At 34.0% G+C, this 24621-nt stretch overlaps 1 protein-coding gene across 2 annotated transcripts in view; it reads right to left on the reverse strand.

The window, feature by feature from the left end:
* Positions 1-895: 895 nt before the first annotated feature.
* LOC117333701 (transmembrane protein 184B-like) overlaps positions 896-24621 on the reverse strand; it is a 33863-nt gene continuing 10137 nt past the window's right edge. For both annotated transcript variants that reach the window (XM_033893131.1, XM_033893124.1), the window contains exons 3-8: positions 14065-14230; positions 12108-12198; positions 10597-10672; positions 10246-10337; positions 9058-9227; positions 896-8484 (exon numbers count right to left, since the gene is read on the reverse strand). In XM_033893131.1, coding sequence (XP_033749022.1) covers positions 7955-8484; positions 9058-9227; positions 10246-10337; positions 10597-10672; positions 12108-12198; positions 14065-14230 — 1125 coding nt within the window. In that variant the 3' untranslated portion in view covers positions 896-7954. The remainder of the gene's footprint in view (positions 8485-9057; positions 9228-10245; positions 10338-10596; positions 10673-12107; positions 12199-14064; positions 14231-24621) is intronic.

Raw genomic sequence — 24621 nt, forward strand, 5'->3', positions numbered from 1 at the left:
CTATAGCTAGATAGTTAATACATAAATGATATGATATTTACTTTTTTATTGGCAGTTTTTCAACAGACTTTTTATGACAACTAGCAAAAGTGAATTTAATTTAACCATCATGAAAGACTGGAGTACAATATTTCTGTTTACAATATTTATTTTCATGCATGCCATTATTCTACAGGTTATTATCATGACATATTTTTCGTATACTAATTGTATATTATATGTAATATATAAATGCTGTTTTGTACATAGACAGGTGACAATATATTATGACAGTTGTGCAATAGTTTTTACGGTACTATGATGTATTGAAAGTATTCACATTTTCAGTACATTTCATCACGAGATTACCTTTGACATGGCCGCAATAAATTGGTATACAAAAAACCTGTGTTTTCTTGTGAGTGTTGATAAGTGTGATAACAACTAGTGTTCACCATGTAGCTAGTTTTTTGTGGTGGTGGGGTGGGGGATAGTCATATATGTACACTGTATATTCCTTCTGTCCCATAGCAAATTTGTTTCTTGGGGATTTTAATAAAAGTTTTTTAAGGTCCTATATGAGAATACTAATGATAGATAATTAATTCAACAGGTTATTTTTAGATTCCCATCATTGGTAGTTAAAGAACAATATTTCAGGTTATAAATGTCAATTTCAAGGTCAACTATAACAGAAATCTCAGTCACTTTTTGTCTGCACTTTTACAACCTCAAAACATCCAATAATGATGTTAAAAATCACTAAATAAACCTCAAAGTCTTATATTATAGGACTAGTTATTGAGAAGAAGTTTAAAGAAAAAGTTGATGATGGACAGACAATCGGATGGACATGGCACCACAGCACAAGCTCACTTGCCCTTCAGGCAGGTGAGCTAAAAATGATAAACAAATCTTAACTGTACAATAGTCATTTAATATTTAATGGTTACATATACTAGTGCATTTTAATACAACATTGGCACAAAGATAATGACAATCACACGATCAAGTGTCCAGTACATTCGAGACAATGTCATTGTACTTTATTCCGACCTCACAAACATTATACCTGTGCAACAATGCTTGTATTTGTACATCATTTTGTGACAGTAAACATTGTATCAATTGTATTTTTGTTAAACCATGACTTTAATATAACATCGCTAACATTTTTTAAAAAGGGAGCAGCTAATAAAATATACATTTTACTGATGTAGACGGTTACTGCTGTAAATAATAACAAAGCAAATTAACGAGCTAAATATAATCAACATTAATTTCACCAATATAGGCTGAAAAATCCGTAATCATTAACAAAAAAAGAAAGAAAGAAAACATCAGTGAGAATAAATGGTGATAAAAAATCCTTAAACAATAATGAAAACCATATGTGAACTCTTCCCAAAAGCAGCAAAACTATGTGTTCATATTATTCATTAGAAATGATGAACATGCTATAAGGGGGTTATGGTTATAACTAAATAGAATGATTACTATATGAATCGCGATGAAAATAGATGAACAGGAACATTGAGACTAGAATTAGTTCTGAACAGCAGTGTGATAGAAGTTGAAACCCTCGCCACATATATATGATGTTTATACATGACACTCCAGACAACAAACTCTCACAATGCTGATGGGCTGAAAAGGCCGACTAAAGAGGAGCTGTTCAATCTAACTACATGTAGTATGATAATTTCACATGAACTTCCGATTCCAGAGTGATTTCCCCTTACCTTGATGATGGTACTAAGTTTTAGAAACGGGGAAGGTAGATTGTTATGTCTAAATTCATATCTTTTATTGTCACTGGAATGTGATATAACACATTTTGGTAAAAAAGGAAACATGCATACATGTGTCAAAACCTGAATTTTATTATGAATGGCCCCAAATAATGGCAATAAGATTTCATTATATTTCAACAAGGTTAAAATAGATAACTGTACCGCAAATAGTCGTGTATAGTGTGGTATTTACCTGTATACCACCATTATACTTCAAACAGAAACAAAAGTAAATATTTATCCTATGATTTCAACAATGTGTTTTATAAATTGATCTATAAACCACCGAGACATTTTGAATGGAAATGCTGAAATAGATATAAACTAGGTCCAGGATGCTAACTCCAAACTGCACAAGGAACAAAAAAAAGAAAGAAAAAAGAGCAAATTAAGCATAGTCATGCTACTTTTACATATCTAGATGTTGCAAATATTGTTATGACAGAAAAAAAACTTGACTTGAGAAGCAGAAATTTACAATTATATTAATCCCATCGTTCATATCCATACATATCTCAGAAAACCCTATTTAAATATTTAGCTTTGATTAGCCGGTAGACCCGTTTCCCTAACTTCTGAAGAGGAATCCTCACAAAAACATTCCAATAACTACAAACAGTTGTCTATATTATTAGGTATTGCTCTAATCTAGTTGAAATCAGGAGTGATTAGCGAATAACCCAGCTAATTAACACATATACTTTATCCTACAATGTTTCAACACAAAGACATCTGCGTATATCCATATACTAAGAGAATTACATTATCACAAATCCACAACAGACAATATAACAATATCAAAAATATTTCTATCACTACAATAAAACATTCTATTTAGCAAACCATCTTTGTTAGCGCTACAAAGAACCTGCTAATATTCTGTCAAAAGCAGCTCCAACATGCGTTTTTCCCACACTGATTTACAACACATGTGATATTATGGTAAACTGACAATGCTTTGTTTTTTAAAAACTTGTTAGCTTGATTAATGATATGGGACACTTTTTTTCATAACCGATTGTACCAGACTGAATATATGATATGTGACTGGAAGCAAAATTAAGTAGAACATCAACTCTTTTCTGTTGGTAGGAAAGCTATTACTTTGAATTACTTTAAATTTATAGTTTTCTTGTTAGTATTCTTATAATATACTGGGCATTTTTCATTTACTGGTAGGACCTGTGGGACCAGAGTAATGTTCACTTATGAAATAAGGATAACTTAGTGATTTTACCCAGTATGTTGTTTTATCTTTGATGAAGACTTTTAATGCCTATACTAAAATCTGCAGGTCAGTCAAGATCTATGCCTGAAATATTACATTAAAATCTGAACGACCCCTGGTGTTACATATAATCACACGATATCCCGCCAAGATTGCCCTGGTGTACAGATTCACATAACCTCTACTGACTAGGGCAATGTTACCTCAGATGAATGGCCGATGTGAGTGTTTGATCTGTACCCAGGGTGGTGTGTGTTTCTAATAGAAGCCGAGAAACTTCAACCAATAGCTCTGGATAGCATGCCACAAACCTCCTGTATGTTGTTCAGTGAGGTAGCTACCAGCTACTACCATGCAGCCACCAGCATCTACTAGGACACTACACTTCAAAATGACCCCTGCTGTTCATGGGGCATTGAACAAGGAAATAAATGAACAGGTGAACATATATAGATGATATCTAACAGTGTCTTCAGTAATACCAAAATATTAGCCACACGAGTGATACGCACTCGTGAAATCAAAATATTAACCCCAATCATGAAATATATGGTATTACTGAAGATACTGACACTGTTAGATATTCCAGTTATTACATTTTAGAGCAAAATATACTGAGGCAGCTCAATCTCTCCCAGAATTTATTTCAATACTGTCAACTGCTCCCAAATGTACACAAAATTGTGATATTATGTATTCAATCTTGCATTATGACGGAGAGCTATATGCTGGTACATATATATCATTGTCATTTGTAAGCAGTGTTCTGAGCAGTGTTTTATAGAATGAATGATTTTCGATATATTTCACTGGTAAAAATGTAATAAACTGTGTTATCATACTGAACAGAGCTGAAGTTTTGAACAACGGTTTTGGCATTTAGACTTCATTGATATATTTCCAAAACCAACAGAAGACAAGCAAAGCTTTACCTATCAAACTAATTATACTGAATCTACATCACATCCTCTTACTACATTTCATAAAATTTCTGTTTTAAATAAATGATATGTACAACAAATGATTTATATTTACAATATTAACATAAATGTGATTGTTCTGATGATGTTTTCGAGTGACACAAGTCTTCAATACACACATACATAATACAATGAATTACCTGGCACTCAATACACTGTTTCATACAACATCCAGACACATCTTGCAAACCAAATCTTGTTACTGTCTAAAAATGTATAACAGTATTTCAATATTTAATTCACTTTATGTAACTTGCTTATTGTTCAAAGAGCAAATCTATCTTTTTAAATCAAGTTATATCTAACTCCCTGTTTTAATATATACCTCACTTTAATCTCGCCTTTTAAATTCCATGTAGTATCCTACCTTGGGTGCATGCAATGATGTAAAAAAAAAAAAGTTTATTGAACATCTTATTACATTTTACTTTTAAAATTGGATTCTTTCTAATAGCACACTTAGGTAATCACAACACATTCACAGTTTTCATATAATTATATAAATATTTCACATTAAACAAGATCTTGTAGTGTGATACTATTACATATCAAAAGCTACATCCTTAAATCACAAAATCATCAATCGTTAATTTGACCTGGAGAAGAAATTATGAAGAATTTTCTGTAATAATTGGTCCTCAATTCACAAAAGCTTGTATAAAACCAAAATAAATTATTGTAAAAAATTGTGATCAGTACAATAAATACCAGTGTATGTAAAAACATTTTATATACTGTATAAAAATGTATACCTGACAATCATCGGAGTTGTTCGGTATAGCTGACACTGTGATAGGTCAAACACATGACAAATCAGAACAATTACACACTCGAATATTAAAGCCAGAAGAACAAAATTCTCATTAAAGCTCAGACTTTCCCCTCTCTCAATTATACTAGTATCACAACCAGCATTTATGCACCTCAAATATTAATGTATACATGTTGTTGGGATGTAGAATACAGAATCACCATGACACCTCTCTTTGTCGGAGGAAAAGGCAGCCGATGTAGTTTTCTCAACAAAATTAGCACACTTAATTTTAACCTTTGTTCTTTTTTATTCTTATACAATTATGATAGCGCTATTATATAATATCTTTTTTTATGAACTGAACTGAACAATTTTAAATTATCTATAAATATGTGCCTGATATAAGCCCTTAACTTATTTTGCTATCGTAAAGAAAATTTATGTAATTATAACGTGGTTTATCATTATTGAATAAAATACTGTTTCGACTTAGTATTTTATTTCAGAAAAATTTGCCAATCAATTATCACCAATGGTAAAAGTTGTCAATATAAACTTCAAATGTGTTTACAATTTTGTAAAATTTTGCGGAGGGCAGTAAAAGACTTTCGGAAGTAAGCCCAAACAATGCCAGGGACATTAAGTCTAGTATTTGATGGCAGTATTCTTTCTCACAAACTAAACAGAAAATACACATTTTAAAGCTTAAGACATATAATTGATAATTGAATACGAGATTCTGAAGCATGTCCTTTATACCATTAATTAGCACTGATCACAAATCAACAGGAGACACAAAAAGAGCATATGAAAACCTTCAATCTTACCAGGCATTTATGTACAGTACAATTTCAAGATAAGTCACTGAGATTTCTAAAGCATAATATGATAAGGTGCTTTCTCTATTTCATAATCTGAAATAACTGATATTCAATAAACCTCAATATTTATATAATTCTCAATATCAACAGAAAGAACTTTCTCATTTTCCGGTCTGTGCATGTCATGTTTCATGTCACCTCCTGTCTGTAAACTATATCTTCCAGAATTCTTGGAAGTGCATAAAATACAAACTATGTGAATCCAAAACGTTTTGTAAGCGTGAAGACATTCTGAACCACAAAGTTATTTGATCATTGTTATCCACCACCACAATGTGGGCAACTGATATTGCCTACGAAAAAAAATTAAATGAATAAAAATAATAATACCAACTTACCGTTTTAATATTGCTCTAATTTTTAGTATAACTTTGTGGTATAAACTTTTGCGTGTACCCCAATTAAACAGTCCAGCATTTCAACTCATACTGGTACATATATGTACATTTATTTTTTTAGTTTTCTTAGCAACATCAAAAACTAGAACTTTTATACACAAAAACATCTCATGCAATAGTATTTCAATAGTATACCTTATTTCCCCTGTTCTGTTCTTGGTTAATTTGAACATCCAAAATTTCTATTATAACATTAATAATGATGCATTTAATATAACATTTTTGGGTAATTCCCAGTTAAGACATGGGAACTATATTCCAAGTTAAGATGTGGAAACTCAAACAGCCAAACAGCCAAACATACACCAAGGTGCCCGATTACATAAGAGATTCTGACTCAATATTCCATATCCTTGAGTAGAGTTTACTGTCAGTGTCAATTTTGTTGTAATAATGGTCAGGAAACATGACCAGGATTTGGTGTCCATCAGTAGACAATTAAATCAATCCTCAGTAGACGACTGAATCAGTTGTCAGTAGACAATTAAATCAATCCTCAGTAGACGACTGAATCAGTTGTCAGTAGACAATTAAATCAATCCTCAGTAGACAACTGAATCAGTTGTCAGTAGGCAATTAAATCAATCCTCAGTAGACAACTGAATCAGTTGTCAGTAGACAATTAAATCATTCGTCAGTAGACGACTGAATCAGTTGTCAGTAGACAATTAAATCAATCGTCAGTAGACAACTGAATTAGTTGTCAGTAGACAATTAAATCAATCGTCAGTAGACGACTGAATCAGTTGTCAGTAGACAATTAAATCATTCGTCAGTAAACAATATGATCAATTGTCAGTAGACAATTAAATCAATCCTCAGTAGACAATTGAATCAATCCTCAGTAGACAATTGAATCGACCATTCGCAGACAATTGAATCGATCATTGGTAGACAATTGAATCAATCATTGGCCGACAACTGAATCGATCATTGGTAGACAATTGAATCAATCCTCAGTAGACAATTGAAATAATTGTCAGTTGATCTAAAGGATGCATTAAACATTTTTGGTTGGAACTTGAACAGAGATATGATCTAAAATTATACTCTCACACTATACCAACCCATATACCTGAAACCTACTTTAATATAGACAATTCACTCTTAAACCCAAGTATTTTGCCTGGAATGATGTTTAAAATCACTGCTCTTTGAAAAAAGGTGCCAATCACCTGACTATGATAATAGGACTTATCTAATTAATCATGATGAAATGTGCTTTTTAGCAGTTTAAAAGCTATCTACTGTAGGTGTAAGAGAAATGGAATCTTTTGCCTCTGTAGATGAAGGAAACTGATAAATGAATATCAACTAAACTCTTGGCAAGTCGCGTGTGATGACTGTTTACTGTAAACATAACACAACCAGATTTCAGCACAATTAAATCAAATATCAGATATCAAATTTTAAAATATTAGCATGTTGATAAATTTGCCTACCAATAATATATGAAAATGATATAAAAAAAAATTTCAAATAGCACAATCATAATTTAGTTCAATATCTTAAAGTATGCAAAGGGCAAGAATTAGGTGACCGCTAAAGCATATAAGTTTAAAGACTTTAATAATCTTAGCCCTAGGGTGAAGACTTGCCCATCTCCTCCCATTCTTTTCTACCAAAGGAGGTGAAAGGATCTCTTAAGTTTCCTATGAATATAGATAGGGGAGAGCTTGCTATTCTTTGCTAAATTATCAAACTGAACTCCTTGATGTCCTTGTCTAGGTCAATAACGACCTGAAATGTGGCAGAGTGACACTACAGCAGCTATAAGGTGTGCAGTTAGACCCAACATTCTTACTCAACAGACTTTTCCAGCTCTACACACATGGAATATACCAAACTTATCAAACAATCGTTCTCATTAACTGAATAACAGTTGTCGATTAAAGGACTCATCACTGGAATTCATCATCGGAACTTAATAGAGTTGTCTTCTCATTGAACCTTCGGTGAGGTGTTATTGTCGATCCATTGTTTCGCCGGCTGAGTTGGTTGTCTAGGTTGATTGCGTGTTGGTGCAGGGTTTGTGTTCAGTGTATTAGCCGCCACAGAGGAAGGACCATTGCCGTTCTGTACTGGCCGGTTTTGATACTGGTCGTACGGCCAGCCGTCCGCTGCTTCCTCCTCCTGGGGTATCTTCATTCCCTGCTGTGTGTATTGCTGGTACTGGGGATGAAAGTTGTGTATGGCATCCTGCATGATGTCGCGTGGGTTCATGGTTTCCTTTAGACTGCTGGAGATACTTTGTAGTGATACAGTACGACCAGCAGTAGAACTGGGCCCCGAACTGTAAATGGAGTGGGGGAATGCAAATCTTAGTGCTAAAGCTGCAAACACCATCTCGATACAGATGAAGAAGTTCTGATAGCCAGCAGATACTGTACCCATTCCTTGCCTCATTATACCATCCTCTGAGTATATGGGACTGATTGCACCACCTTTCTCTAGAATAGCCAGCACAACCCCTATAAGGAAAAGTAATATTGATACAGAACCTTAAATTCCATATACTGGATGTATGATAATGAAGATCTGGACACTTTAACATACAGAAATACCTCCTGGCTCTGGTTTTAACAATATGTTCTTATAACTCTTTCGTGGCCGATTCCAAGCTATGCATGATATATACAACCCCCCCTGCAAGCCTGATACTGAATGGATGCGTTCTCCCAATGCCTGTTGTAAATTATTATATTGTAGAGGAATAATTAATCTCTTTATAGATTTTCTTAGTGAAAGATATTCCATTCTGGTCCAGTACTTACAAGACTGGTTTTGGTTCCTATTGTTTAACATCGTATCAATAGCTATGGTCATTGTGCAAGATGCATGTGTGCAATGTGTGTGTGTGTTTTTGGAGACTGCAGTATATTCATGTTATTGTGATTGCATGAAACTGATCACTTTAATATACTACCTATATTGAAGCATACTGCCCTCAATATATGTGTCAAAGATTAGTCTTCTCATTACAAGGCACAATATTCAAATGAAGAGAAAATCAAGCTAATACTTCATTCTGACAACATACTCACCTTGCCAGAATGATAAAAAGATAACGGACTTGACTGTGAAGAATTTCCAGATTGGGTCGTAAGGACTCAGCAACTCTCTTGTGGCAAAGTAGAACAGGAAAAGGGCATACAGAGCCAGACTGATGGACAAGTTGTAGATAAGCATGATGTACAGGTAGCCAGAACTCGGTCTGAAAGGATACAAAACATGAATGAATTGGCTGGGACAATACTTAACATCTGTTTTATGCCGACTATATACATGTAATGATAACAAATCAAAGAAATCTGTCAAACAAGAGGCAAAAGTGGCCTGCATTGCTCATCTGGATATGAGTAGAGATCTAAAGATTTCACTCCTATTAGCTAGCCCACCTCCCTCTTAGCTCTAGCTTAAGTGAGAAAACACCCTCCATTCAGACAAGGTGAGCTAAAAACGGCTTAATCAAAATGCTTCTCACAAAATTACAAATACATATCATGGTTATAAATCCCAACAAGTTTAAAAAAGATCAGTGAAAAACTTCAGTCAAATTTTGATAAGCGTAAAATAATGAATACTTTGATATGTCCTTCCACCAGATAATGCCGAATTAGGTAACCAGTTAAGAACAGCAAGATCTAGAGTAACACTGAAGAAAAACAGTCAAAGAGTTCATTCACCAACAACAAATAATGCTGATTGTCTATAAATTTTTTTCGCTGGATGTTGGGAATTTGTTTTTTTGTTTTTTCATTTACCAAGATAATATTGCTTACTTGACCTAGAAAAAACTATAACTGTTGTACTTTACCATGCTAAATATACTGCTGCTGTTTAAAGGGGCATTCCTTTGTTTGGACAGCAGAAACATGCAAAATTTCCATTGATGAAATCTATGTCCAAATAAGGATTATATGAGTGTTTGTGCCCACTAGTAATGAAACTAACACTGAAATGTACAGAAAAAATATGAATCGTACACAAATACTGTCTGTCTTTGCGGTAATTAGTGAAACTTCGGGGCAAATTAAGAATTCTTAGGACTTCATACTTGAAGAACTTCAGTTTATCTTGCGAGTAAAACTTTTACTACTTTGGAAAAATACATATTTTCCATTAAATTCTATTTTGACGACCTAAACTTTATTCAAATGAAGGAATGCTCCTTTAAAAACACTGGACCTAGAGAAAATATATGATTGTTGACAATCGGAACAAACACTTACGAGAAGTTGCCATCTTTGTACAAGCTGAAGGCCTGAAGTACCAGGGTGATGACCGCCATCACAGGCTTCACAATGCAGAATTGAAGGGTAGCCTAAATATTTGGAAAAAAAACATAATCATCATAAACTCATTTTGAAGATCATCTGCAAAGGTCACCCAAAGAAGAAAAGAAAGAAGAAATATGAAGACATACAATATAAAACCTGTATAATCTATACAAATATTTAAATTAAAATTTCTTATCATTTATGATGGAAGATTTTTTTTTTTTAATTGTTCTCTTTTAGATAATTCCTTACAGAATTACAGCTACAATTCACATAATCACAATCTGTCTTTAACTAACTTACCTGTTTACAGAATCTGAGGAACCCTATGGTATACTGCCTACCAGAAAGGCAACAGGTACACCAAATCCAGCTGGATCTGTTGAGAAAAAAAAGTTTTGCACAAAATGTACAATGCTTTGGCAAGTTTATATCATATACATTTAAACCTTAATTGTTTTTATTTGTTTGTCGTTTTATCCCCCCAATAATACACAACTTTAGGCAGAATTTCTGTATAGTAGCTGGTGGCTACCTTACAAATCAAAATACATGGGGAGACGCTGGTATCATATGCCTTCAAGTGCAAGTGCAATTGGAATTAAGTGTCTTTTCAAGAGACACAACAACCACAACAGCACAGGGCTACCCAGTTGGTCCTTGATTTTCAACAATTTCAGAGGCCAAATCACTGTTTTTTAGAAATCTGAAGGGTTAAAGCATAAGTCAAATAGACATGTACTTTCAATACCAAGTCAAATATATCATTTTGGAGAATCAAAAACATACTCTCAAGGATCTACTGGATACCCTGCAGCACAGTCTTGACTGTGGTCTCATGAGTTTCCTGAGAACCGCCTCGGTAGGAATCGAACCATATGACATCTCGGATCTTCACCCGAGGTTAGTCAAATGTTCTACTGTCAAACCATACATCTCAGATCTTCACCCGAGGTTAGTCAAATGTTCTACTATCAAACCATACATCTCGGATCTTCACCCGAGGTTAGTCAAATGTTCTACTGTCAAACCATACATCTCGGATCTTCACCCGAGGTCAGTCAAATGTCCTACTGTCGAACCATACATCTCGGATCTTCACACGAGGTCAGTCAAATGTTCTACTGTCGAACCATACATCTCGGATCTTCACCCGAGGTCAGTCAAATGTTCTACTGTCGAACCATACATCTCGGATCTTCACCCGAGGTCAGTCAAATGTTCTACTGTCGAACCATACATCTCGGATTTTCACCCGAGGTCAGTCAAATGTTCTACTGTCGAACCATACATCTCGGATCTTCACCCGAGGTCAGTCAAATGTTCTACTGTCGAACCATACATCTCGGATCTTCACCCGAGGTCAGTCAAATGTTCTACTGTCGAACCATACATCTCGGATCTTCACCCGAGGTCAGTCAAATGTTCTACTGTCGAACCATACATCTCGGATCTTCACCCGAGGTTAGTCAAATGTTCTACTGACTGAGCTATCTCCACCCCCTCTCAACTCAATTTAATGTAAACAATTATACACTCTGGCATGCATAGAGTATAAGTATTCTAACATCACCTTTCCAATGAAATGCTTGACACATTATGCTAATTAGCAAGCCAGTTGATCACTCTTAATTTGTAGGTCATACTAACAACATGACCTTTTGTTATAGCATGAGCTTTCCCCTTAATTTCAACAAATAATGAAAAAAAAAAATCCAATTCAATCCAAACACCATCACTATTGTGTAACATGTATTGATTTTGAAGTGAAAGTAGAGGCTTTTTATCTTGGTAACTGCAGGCATCACACTCACTTGATTGGCTTGCCTCTGATTTCTGACATAATAGAGCTCTCACCACCAAGGTATTCATAACACAGACTCAGGAAACTGTAGATCACAAAAGCTGCAAATGAGATGGAATTTGTTATCAGTAAAACGTTTAAAACAGCAATCACAACGGATTATTTATAACATGCAACAATTTCAAAAGCCATTTTGAATCAAATTACACTCGCAGGGACCTCTTAAAAGCTTTTCATTCATCAATGCCTTATATTTCAATTACATATTAAAACAGATAAAAGGATAATGGAAGATCAATGAAATTTGAATTTTGTTTATTCTCTCACTTTCATTATTAAACACTAGCTAGTCTTATTATACATAAAGCATGTACAAAATATTCAAACAAAAGTTAAGAATTGAAAGTCATTTGACACAAAAAAACCCACTTATGTTATGATTTTAAAATTTAGTCAATGTTGCAATATTCAAAAACAAGATGGTTATTAAGTATTGATATCTTGGTGAAATATCAGTCCCTTTTTACTGCCTTGTTTAGAGAATTTCTGTATATATCTCATTTGGGGAGATAAACTATGGGCTTGCCTGCAGCTACAGTACAAAAGACACAAGCTGTTGAAATGATACAGTCAGATTCATTGACATTCAGGAAGAAGAATCCAATCTGTTGCAAATGAGTTGCATATTGTAAAAGTCAGAGGACTGCAGGCTCAGAAAAAATCAAATTTTCCAACTGCAGTATATATACCTTGGTACATAGAACCACATACCGTATACTTGCCAACTCCTTAAATGTTCATAGCCTAAGAAGTTTACATTAATTTACAGACCTTTTTTTACACAAACCAATACCTTAAAGCTAGATATAGCTAAGACCTTTTAGACCTGATGACCTTTCCATCTATGAAGAAATTTTGTCTCTAGAACAATTTAGATTGATGAAAAAGTCAATTTGGCCCCTATTTGACTGCACCTTAACCCTTAAATTTGGATGGGCTTCACTCAAAATTATCATTGTATCAAACTGTTATATCAGCCAGGGTTGCAATTCCAATCAAGTTTGAATAATGTAAACATACAATGTACTTTTAAATTATTTTGCGTACTCATATTTTAGTGCATTTCCAAATTTTAAAAGATTGGTGAAATGATAAATTGGCGCACCAAAATTATTTCATATAAAAACAATGTATAGAAAGTGCAATTAGTGCAATCATAATTAAGCATAATGCTTCTAGCGTGAAAAGCGTTAAAAAAGATTACGCTAAAATATGCAAGTTATATACTGATAATTGATGTTTTAATGTAAATGTATTAATTTATGCACTCAAATTTTAATGTTAAACTAAATTAAAACAGATTCTAGCGGAATGATGAATGAGTGCACCAACATTATGATTGCCATAGAAACCAATGTAGATAAACTAAAATTAGCAGAATGTTTCAAGTATAATGATTGCCATAGAAACCAATGTAGATAAACTAAAATAAGCAGAATGTTTCAAGTATAATGATTGCCATAGAAACCAATGTAGATAAACTAAAATTAGCAGAATGTTTCAAGTATAATGATTGCCATAGAAACAAATGTAAATAAACTAAAATTAGCAGAATGTTTCAAGCACAAAAAAATGCTAAAATAAGATCATCTCTAAAATATGAATGTTTACAGTAATTTGGGGTAAAAAAAGCATAGTATCGCATGAATAAAGTGAGGTGGTTGGCATTGGCATAATATTTCTTGCTGAACATACTTCCTTCATTTACTTTTATTGTCCAAGTAATGAACCATTTATATGTATGAGGGAAGATAGCATGTAAGTGATTGATGTGGGGGAAGGATCAAACAAGTCTGAAATCAATAAATATTGATTATTTTAAAATACACCATACTCATGGGCTTTCTTTAAATTTTATTCATTGGAACATCAGAGCTTTTCCTTAATTTTACGCCAAGTACACGTACCTTCATAGCAATCTCGGATACTGTCAAAGTACACATAGTAATTGTCATTGTTGAAAAACATGAGACTCAGGAAGGAATCGAAGGAGTAGATTGGGACGATGAATAGAATCCTTACTATCCATCGCTGCTCGTTAGGGCAGGTGTAGTATCTCAGGTGTAGGTAGATCTGAAATCATAAAAGTTCTCTTTATACAGGTGGGTTAGCAGAAAAGCAGTCGTATACATAGATCGATCTTTAATCACCACAATTTTTTGGACTGTATTTATCTTGAAACCCAAGCAGCCAACACCTAAAACTTCGACTCAATTAACAGGGATAGGCTTAATGTGACAATGAAATAGCATTTCCTTGTATTTTATTTTAATGTGGTATGAAACACGCATAAAATGCTACCTCCCAAGAAAAAGATTTCCAATCGAACAGCTATTTAAATGTGGTGGTACAAAATTCATTTATGTCAATTTTCATGACAATCAGTTCATTATTTCCTGACAGTGTCATATCCACTTCATTAGCTCCCACAGATATTGTTGGGCTTATTACCAGGCATGGGCTTTATTGTTGGATAGGTATGGTACTGTATATCATACTGGGTAGTCAGATAGAAATCGTTGTTTATTATGCAGTGTATACATGCAGTACTCATAAAGAACAAATTTATGAATAACATCACCTTTCTATTGATACCAGATTTTATGTAAGATACATATAAATAAGGAAGATCTATCATTTCTTTTTTATTTCACAGTACACTGCAGACAAGCAACAGGTGTTACCAGTACATGTATGTACTACTAATCAACTTGATGGTACATTCAAAATGCCATACCTTTTGTGCTATCATCTCGCATAAACAAAATATTGAAATATCACATGGCTTACAAGACTGTTAAGGGCAGTAAACTGGAAAGTTGGAAATATACAGTGTATAGTGTATTCCTGTATTCCAAAAGCATCCTCTAATCAGAAACAATGGGACCTTCAAATTACCATATACAGGGAAATAAAATGGATTACTCCCTAGTTTATGTTTTTTCCAATCTTAATTGGTAAAATCTGAAAACTACATATTATTTTTATCTATATCACTTGTTGTCCATAAATTTACATGTACAGTTACAAACAATGTAATGGAATCCAACTCCTCTTTTGGTAAAAACACATACAAGAAAAGCTTGAACAGTAACTATGATTTTCAAGCATTTCTTGTTTATATGTGTTTATTGTATGGGCAGTGTTTTGACAATAGATTTGTCCCAGAATTGTCCAACAATTCTGGTCTAATTTCAGGGGGGAAAAAAAGGGTGATGGAAAGGGTGTTTGATAATGGCAGAGAGAAACACATCAATGTATTATATTTCCATTAAGCCAATGTCTATAGTGAAAACCAAGTAATTGTACACTGGTAATGTAAAACAAATCAAATTCTCAACCTAACATCTTCAAGGATAATTTAATCATGTTTAATCCTTATAGTCATTACTTGTAACCAATGGATACAGTCGCCCAGTTACCATAGCGACATGACAAAAAGAGGTTATTCCCGACAAGGTATATATCTGTATATGATTGTCAATCCACAGTGATTGTCTGATCTAACAATACAATAATTATCCACATTTTCCTGACACAAAGAGAGACAAAAATACGACACCAGCTGCATTCTAGTAGCTTCAGACATGTATAGCTGCTGAATATATAGTAGTCAGATGTTAATATCACAGAATTTAAAAGTGAACATCAATGGTTTATATTATTAACTATCGTGTAGCATTATGAAAGATTTATCTATTATCGTGCAGGTATATCTATTAATAACCAGATATATAGAAAAAAGAAAACATTAACAACAGATATACATTATGTTTACTGTTGGAGATTATCCCTACAGCACCTGGGAAAAGCTATACAGAGTAACCTTCACCTTGTCAAGGACAAACTCCATTAGGCTAAGATAATGACTTTAGCAGAGACAATAAAGGAACCCACATCCAACAAGGAGCTCATTACAGCACATCAATTATAATGGATACCAGTATGAAACTTTAAACAGGTACATCAAACACACTCATGACAGCTATATTCTCTCTCTTTATCCAGAGTTTTAGAAAAGAGAAAATAAATTCAAATACAAATCCACATTATTGGGAGATTCAGCTCCATAGCTATGATGAAGACATATCATAGCAAAAGATGATGATAAGAACGAAAAGCTAGTCAACAGAAAGACAGACAATATGATAAATACTATAATGAGTTCTGTTCATCCCAAGTAAGGATAATTATTGGTGGAAAGTGATTGTCATGAGTAATAACCACATCTAATACGTCAATACATATCAACTTTTGTTTCTTTTCCATTCAGAACTCTCAAAAACTTCATAAAACCATCTTGACATCTTTAGATTTCATACACCAAACTTGTGTATTTTAGAAGCACAGAATAAAACTTTACTTGAAATAATGGTTTTCTTATTACAATATCCAGATTCTATTCTGGAAGATACCATTCGATTACATAAGAGATGCCATGCAATATGCTTTGGGAGTATTAACAGCTTGAAGATTTGATTAGACCATAATTTCTCAAGCACAGGACTTGAAGGCCAATATTTAAATTAGTTTTTTTTAATCTAATAGTTCTCGGTACTTCCTAAAGCTGTGCTGTCTGTACATGCTCTCGTCACAGGGTGCAACTATTTCACCTAAAATGAGTAAATGTAATTACAAGAAAATTAGCTCATGAACCAATATCCTAACAAGTAAATTGCTTTATTTATCAGAATATTGGTCTCAAAGCCTGGCAAACTGAACATTTGGCTTGCTGTTAAATCTTTACATTATAGATGTGTATAGGAAATGAGGGAATCAGTGGAAGTCTGCCTCCCTTACATACATGACAGGCCTGTACAGGGTTTTACTACAAAAAGATAGGTATCATATAGGAAATCAATAGCTAAATCGTAACAGAAAAAAAATTCATTGATTCTAAGCCTGGAAAACACATTTTCTTCATTGAAAAGCAGTGATAATTACAACACCTGGATACAAAATAACATTGGACCAAATAGATGAGTCAATTAAGAGAATTATAAAGAACAACATATTGTGGGAGACAACTAAATCAAATACTGTTTTCCCTGTAGACATATAAATCTATCAAATTACTATTTTGTAGCATTAGTTATATTATCACAATTTCCTTGGAATGATAAAACTGAAATATTTCAAATTTCTTCTCAGACTGTATATTTGAAGAAAAAAAAGAGAAAAAAGAGCTGTACACTGACACACCAGCATGGCTTGTGATCTGAATATATACATCTTCACATTTGCAGGCTGCCTTTATATAGTGTAATTCATAGGGAGTCAAAAATTGTTCATTTTATAAGTGTCTAATACATCAACTACTTTATAGTGTTTACTGAATACTGACTCAAGGCTGTAACAAGAGATCCCTGAGGGATCTTGGCGCCCACCATTGAATGATCTATATCAGTCAAATGAAAGACTTATCTTTTGTCTTCTTTTTCCTTCTTTCACTCTTCTTTCAAAACATTTAACTTGATATAGTACAAATATATAGCAGGAGCAACCTGCAAAATTCAAAATCCAAGATGGCTGCCTGTCAGCCATTTTGTTTTCCAATTTATCCCAAACCGCAAAATGCACAACTATGGACCAAGGGGAACTTACATATGAAATTTGAGAAAGATCCCTTTGGAACTTCTGAGAAATAGTGATAACAAACTGATATTATCAAAATCAAAAGAAGGCCACCTTGTCGGCCATGTTGTTTTCTAATTATAATCAGTCCCCTTTAATATGCAAAACTAGTGACTAAGGGAAACATACATATCAAATTTCAGAAAAATTCTTCCATTACTTTATGAGAAATAGTGATAACAAACAGTCCCAAAATGCAATATGCACAACTAGGGACCAAGGGGAACCTACATATGAAATTTGAGAAAGATCCCTTTAGTATTCTCTGAGAAATAGCAATAACAAGAATTGTTTACGGACAGACAGACGCAGGGCGATTTGAATAGCCCACCATCTGATGATGGTGGGCTAAAAATGTCATTTTTATGTAAACAGTGGAATTCTGACAAATTCAAAAAATCATAGACACCAAAAATACAAACTGTTGAAAGAGAGAGACCTTGGGACTAAACTAGGTACTAAAACAACATGTGGTGATAGACATGTGCAAATATATTGGCAAAACAAGAACGGATGAGAATGGCATTTAAGTATTTAAACAATAACATGTAAATCAACTCGCTTCAGCACTGTGACTTGCCCAATGGACCATGCAATGTATGAAATGTTTCCCTTTTTAATAACACCAGAACCTGCACATTTCTTCACCAGTATACTGAACACATTGCACATGCTATTGTTCTAATCCACAGCGTAACTGGCAGATTGTCTATAGTTGAGGAATTCAAGCTTCAAGTTGCACATGTAAAATAAATGAGCATAGTGAGATAACAGAAATTGGAGATGGAAACTAGAGATAATAGGTCTTAGGCTTGTTGCAGATGCATTAATGTCAAACAGGCAAAAAATACTGACTTCCTAAACCAACCAGCAATTTAAAACAAGTTTCTGTCACAAGCCAGCAAACAAACAAGGCTATTTGTTCTCAACACACGTATCTACCCAGTACAAATTCTTATTGATGAAGAAATTATATAAGCAATACAGTTTGAGTTTATTCACACTTTTCCATATTACCATATTTATTCTGTTAAACACAACTTAGAATTAAGACATTTTACATTTTCTGTTTTATTGAACAAGATGCCCCAAGGAGCCTGTTTCCCTCACCTGCTTTATAATCCACTTTTTGCAGATGCTAAGCTGATTACCACTTTATTCAAACATAAGTGAAGGCTAGGTTTATTCATTAAAATAAATTGTGTAGCCATTCATCCTAGTACACTTACTGGCCTATTATCAGATCTCCAGGTCTCTTGGATATTCAGAAGTCCTTGTTTAAAGATTTTAACGGATTTCACCCCAGTAACCTTGACTTAGAAGTCAAAGTAGTTCATTTAACCAAATTTGGTAGCCCTTCACCCCAGCATGCCACACGCCCAATATCAGGTCTCTAGGGGCCTTCTAAATATTGAGAAGCTGTTAATTTGTTGAGCATAATTGACCCCTGTGACATGGAAAGTAGGTCAAGGTCATTCATTTGAAAAAAAAAAATGAAACAAAAACAAGAGGTCCATGGACCTTAACAGTTATCCGAGTTCTGATAATGATAGTTGGTATTTTTTAAAATAATTTTACACATTTTACCAGTGTGACCTTGAAGGTAGGTCAAGGTCATTTAACTGAACAAATTTTTTATTCTGTTAACAAAGCATACCACTGGGCCTCTCGATTATTGAGAAGTAGGTCAAGGTCATTGATTTGAACATACTTTTTTTTTTTTTTTTTTTTAAATTTTTCACCATACTGGACCTTGTTGATTTGAACATACTTGATAGCTCTCCATCCCAAAAGGCTGCTGGCCCAATATATCATGGCTCTGGGCCTCTTGGTTATCGTGAAGAAGTTGACAACGTAAATTGTATACAACACACGATGCCGGACTTCGTCTCAGGTGACCTAAAAAAAAACTAGGAAGTCCTTCACTCCAGCATGCTACCAGCCTAATATCTGAGGTCTCTGGTCCTTTTAATTATTGAGAAGAAGTTGTTGATGCTGGATGGACGACCTCCAGATGATTGATGGATGACAGATGTCATACCATGCAATAAGCTCACTTGCCCCTTTTGGCAGATGAGCTAATTAGTACAAGACTGCATAAAACCTTTTTAGCAAGTCATGAATGAATGGGCACTGGTCACTGTGTACAAATATATTTATTTTTCAACTTTATTGAATTATTGTGACAAAACACAATTTTTTTTTCTAAAATAAACAGTCATCACCAATGATCATTGTAGAAAGGTATATTTTTTAAAACAAATGTATAATCTAAATGGTACGTGTTCTATATTATAATATCCCATACAAACAACACAAAAGTTCTGTGTTAAGTCTCTGCATGCTCAGACCATGCACGATCCTGAAATTCACTTCTTTTATTGATTTTGTTTGTATAATTTCATAATACATTCTATTTATCAAAAACCCTATACAGTATATAATATTGTCTCGGAGTACAGACTAAATATTCATACAGAGTCATATTTGTTTTACTCATACCATAAATTTTTTTTTTGATAGATGCTGCAAAAAACAAGTATTGAGAAATAAATGTAGTCTGTCTAAGCGAACCATCAGGCTGATATCACGGTATGGTAGACATTTGATTATGATAAGTGGGATGTGTAGCAGCCTTTTGTTGTGAAGGCCCAAGTATAACATATGTGACATAATCACATCGTCTGAGAAGATGACGAACGACTTGTACATTATACACAGACATAAAATGTTCACTTCTACATTAGGTACGTTATGTTTTCACTCCTTGGGTGTTTACAGAGTCACAAACATAGCAAGACTCTAAGGAGATTCTGTATCTAAACTGTGTTGTCCTGTAGCTGTGTATATTTTGTACCTATACACTTAATTTTGTAAAATACTTTCAACTGAAACATATTTGATTTGTTATCACCAATCACTGATATAAACAAGCATTCTGTGAGTATTGCTAAATCAATACATGTCCCCTAAACTTTAACCTCAAGAATACAGTAAAAACAGTTAAGTCCATAATATGGCAAAAATTTCAAAAAATGACAATAATTTTTTCAGTTTTAACTGTACAAAAGTAATGACACACACCGAAAGAACCTCTATGCAAAGAATCAGCATCCTAATACCATTATTAAGTGAATGGTGTGCCATTATAAAACTTTAAGTAGGAATTTAACCTGATGGACTGGACGGACGCAGGCAAAGCCTATATATATATAGTGCCCCTGTTTTCACCGGTAGGGGACTAATAAGAATTCCTGTGTGTACAGAAGCATGTTTCTGTAGGGCAAAGTCATTTATATACTTGCCAAACGTCTCTATCTTTGTATACAAGTAATTTTATTTAAGTATCCTAATTTAACTGTCAGGGGATATTATTAATTTTTAGGTTACTGTCTGGGTACTTAAAGATTTCCTGGATGATCCTGATTCAATGGCGAAGATATATGGTTTTGTTTATTTGTTCATGAGTTGTCCTCATTTACTGGTCTGGACATTTAATAGGCTTAATGGATTGTATTACCTCAAGGTCACATTAGTTACTCAAGCAGAAATAGGGCTCAAGTTGATTCTTCAAGGTCACCCCTGAGTGGTCCTCATTTATTTGTGTGGATATAGGCTTGGAGGCATTATCTCAAGGTCACATTGAGGTGTCGTTAGTTACTCAAGCAGAAATAGGGTTACAGGAAAAGTCTTCATGGCTACGCCAAGTTATAGCCATTCAAATGTTGATTTACATCTAAAATAGTTTTTTGTGGAAAGTGATCAGTTTTGGCACCTGATCCGGTTTGGGTTCAGTCACATTAAAGTGATATGAAACACTGATAAAATGCTACATCCAGACAAAAAATAAACATCAGACCTGCGTTAGAGTACAGTTCATGAGAGTTATCCCCCCTGAGAGCACTGATACATAAACAAGAGCTGTTGGAGAACAGCATAGCTCGTCTCGCAAATGTTTGTTAATAATTAAAAGTATATTAATTGGTATGGTTTCGCAAATTGCATTAATAATATTTATATTGTTTACTTGGTCAGATTGTGTTTAGTGTATTCATGCAATTTTCAAAGCCATACCAATTTATATATATATGTAAATTATCTATTGACAAACATTCAGGAGACATGCAAGCTATGCTGTTGTAGATTAAATAAATATATTAATACAAATGTAATTGCTTTTGGACCTATTTCTTCAATTTTTTGATAAAATAATCCTAATGAGAGTTGTCTCCCTTGAAAAATGTCGACCAGTATATAAATGGTCTAATGTGAGCATTTTCACATTGTTTTTTTTACCAGTTTAACTCCAAGGAGGGATAGTGCATCTCCAGAGGGACTCTTTTTTTTACCAAATATCAGCAACCTAGTACAATCATAAAGTGATGTATTAATAGCTTTCAACACCTGCACAAAAAAAATTTTAAATCCATTTTTTTTCCCAAAAAATCTTTTAGTTTAACTCCAGCAGGGGATATAGTTCAACCCCCACAGGGACCATATTACCATTAATTACTATGCCTTTCAACACTTGCACCAAAAACTTAACATTTGAAAAACCAACGCCGACGCGACAACATAAGCTCTCCCTCTTCTTCGAAGAGACGAGCTAAAAACGATGCTTATGTGGTCAGGATTGGTAATGTTGGTCTGTAACACAAGAAAAAAGACAGAATAACATGATATTTAAAGGGATGATCTATATTTCCTCTTTTTGTGATAATTAGAAAATTAACAATAATGTGATATAGATGTAATTATATATATGTATTATTCTTTTGATGAGAAAATCGTTTTTACTCTTTCTTATTTTGAAAAAATCACTATTTTGATAAATTGCATGATTTCTCCAAATAGTCTAGATAATGAGAAAATTAGCATGGAAAGGCAGAGTCATTTTTTGCAACAAAGCAAACGGAGGTACAAAGATCATTCATGTCCATTTTAATGACAATCGGTTCATTATTTCCTGAACTTGTCATATCCCCTTAATTAATATATATGACATATGAATAGAAATCATAGGAAAGTTATTTCTATTACTTACCAGAGTATTATGTATACACGTTTATCAAGATAGGTAAAGGTAAACAATGAACAAATGTACAACAGATGAGATCAGAAATCAAGTGGTGTCCTAAATGGAGTATTGATGCCAACATTTACATACAATACGGTAATGTCACAGCTACACCGAGCTCAAGTGCTTGGAATCCTCTTGGTGCCATATCAAGACCTACTTTGATAAATCTGTAAGTTGGCGTTGAAGACCCGTGACAGTAAATCAATCTGTCTATCTGCACGGGTAATAGGACCGTCTTAATTAACTCAAATCCTGTGGTCATGTACCTTTTACCATCAACACTAGGGATGGTACTGTAAATCTGAGGAAGATGCTATTACTGTGACAATTAGTCGATCAACTAACAAATGTTATCATCACCAATGCAGAAACGCCAGCTTACAATGTATTAACAATGCCATGTTCTTCTTGGTAATGGAAAGTTAGCAAATGAAAAAAAAATCACTAACTCTACCTAATTTGATTTATTGTAAAATAGTATCTAAGCATTTACAGTCAAACCTGCTCTAACAACCGTCTGTACATAACGACGATTTTCAGATTCCCGGCGAGATTTTACTATATCATGTCCCCTCTGTATAGCGACCATATATATCTGATGTGACTAATGAATGGTAATTTTGGAAGGGGGGTGGAGGGTGTCACTCTTTTGTTTTCTATATATAAAGACCGATTTCTGTCCACCATCTTCTGCTCTCAGTAGTCATGTCCCTCATGAAACCCCAGAAAACTGACACTTCAACCCTGGCTTGATTATGTAAACAAAAGACCCCCACCATCTGCTATAATTACTGCAGCTGACCTGGAATAGGCACTTGTAAATTCAATCTACATACATTGTACATAAAGTTATTCTGCTTCCGCTCGAGATCCTCGGAAATTATTCGAACATCCTCAAAAAATAAAGATTAAAAAAATTTGATATTTTTTCACTTTTCATCACATTTTGAAGTTTCATTTATCGCTTTTACATTCTCAACTAACCTCTAGATAACATCCCAAACATACGTCATGTGTGTTTTGCCAGTGAAAGACATAATTTATCCTTGTTAATTTCTGATGCAGAGATCCTTGTTAATTTCTGATGCAGAGATCCTCTGTTCTGTGAAACGGAAGACAGAGCTACAATTAAGAAAGGTATCATTGACTTTCATGTGAGCAAAATCACTTATCTGATACAATATAGCTTTCATTAAAAAAATATATTAAATGATATATGAAAAACAAGTTAGGATTTTTTTTTTTTTTTTTTGGAAGGGGATGGGGGGGGGGGGGGGGGGTCATTCTACCATGAGAGGGGGGTCATTTTACCATAATGGTATTTTGACCCCGGGGTCATTTCACCATGATTCAAAATACCATGCTACACCGATATATGACCATAGGCTATTCTGTGAGACAGAAGTGCCTTTGTTTTCCAACCAGTTTTTGCAAGGAGCCGTCTGATGGGCTTACCTATTTTAACAAACTAATCAGTTAATTATGTTTCATTCTTGGATTTTTAATGGAAGTCTTTTTAATAAAGATTTAACCCTTATGATTTATAAAAACATATATATAAAAAGTGTCTGCATTGATTTGATTTCTTAAAATGTAAAAACTGACTGGTCTTCTAAATGCCCTGTTCAATGACAAGTTATTTATGGTAGTAAGACATAAACTGGTTGGTGCAAAAATCTTCACGAATTCTGTAAAGGAAACCTGTCTATAGTGACAGGTTTATTGCCTCTCATTGGGCAGTCTTTATAGA

Source organism: Pecten maximus, chromosome 1 (genome assembly GCF_902652985.1).
Source record: "Pecten maximus chromosome 1, xPecMax1.1, whole genome shotgun sequence".
Classification (NCBI taxonomy): Eukaryota; Metazoa; Mollusca; class Bivalvia; order Pectinida; family Pectinidae; genus Pecten; species Pecten maximus.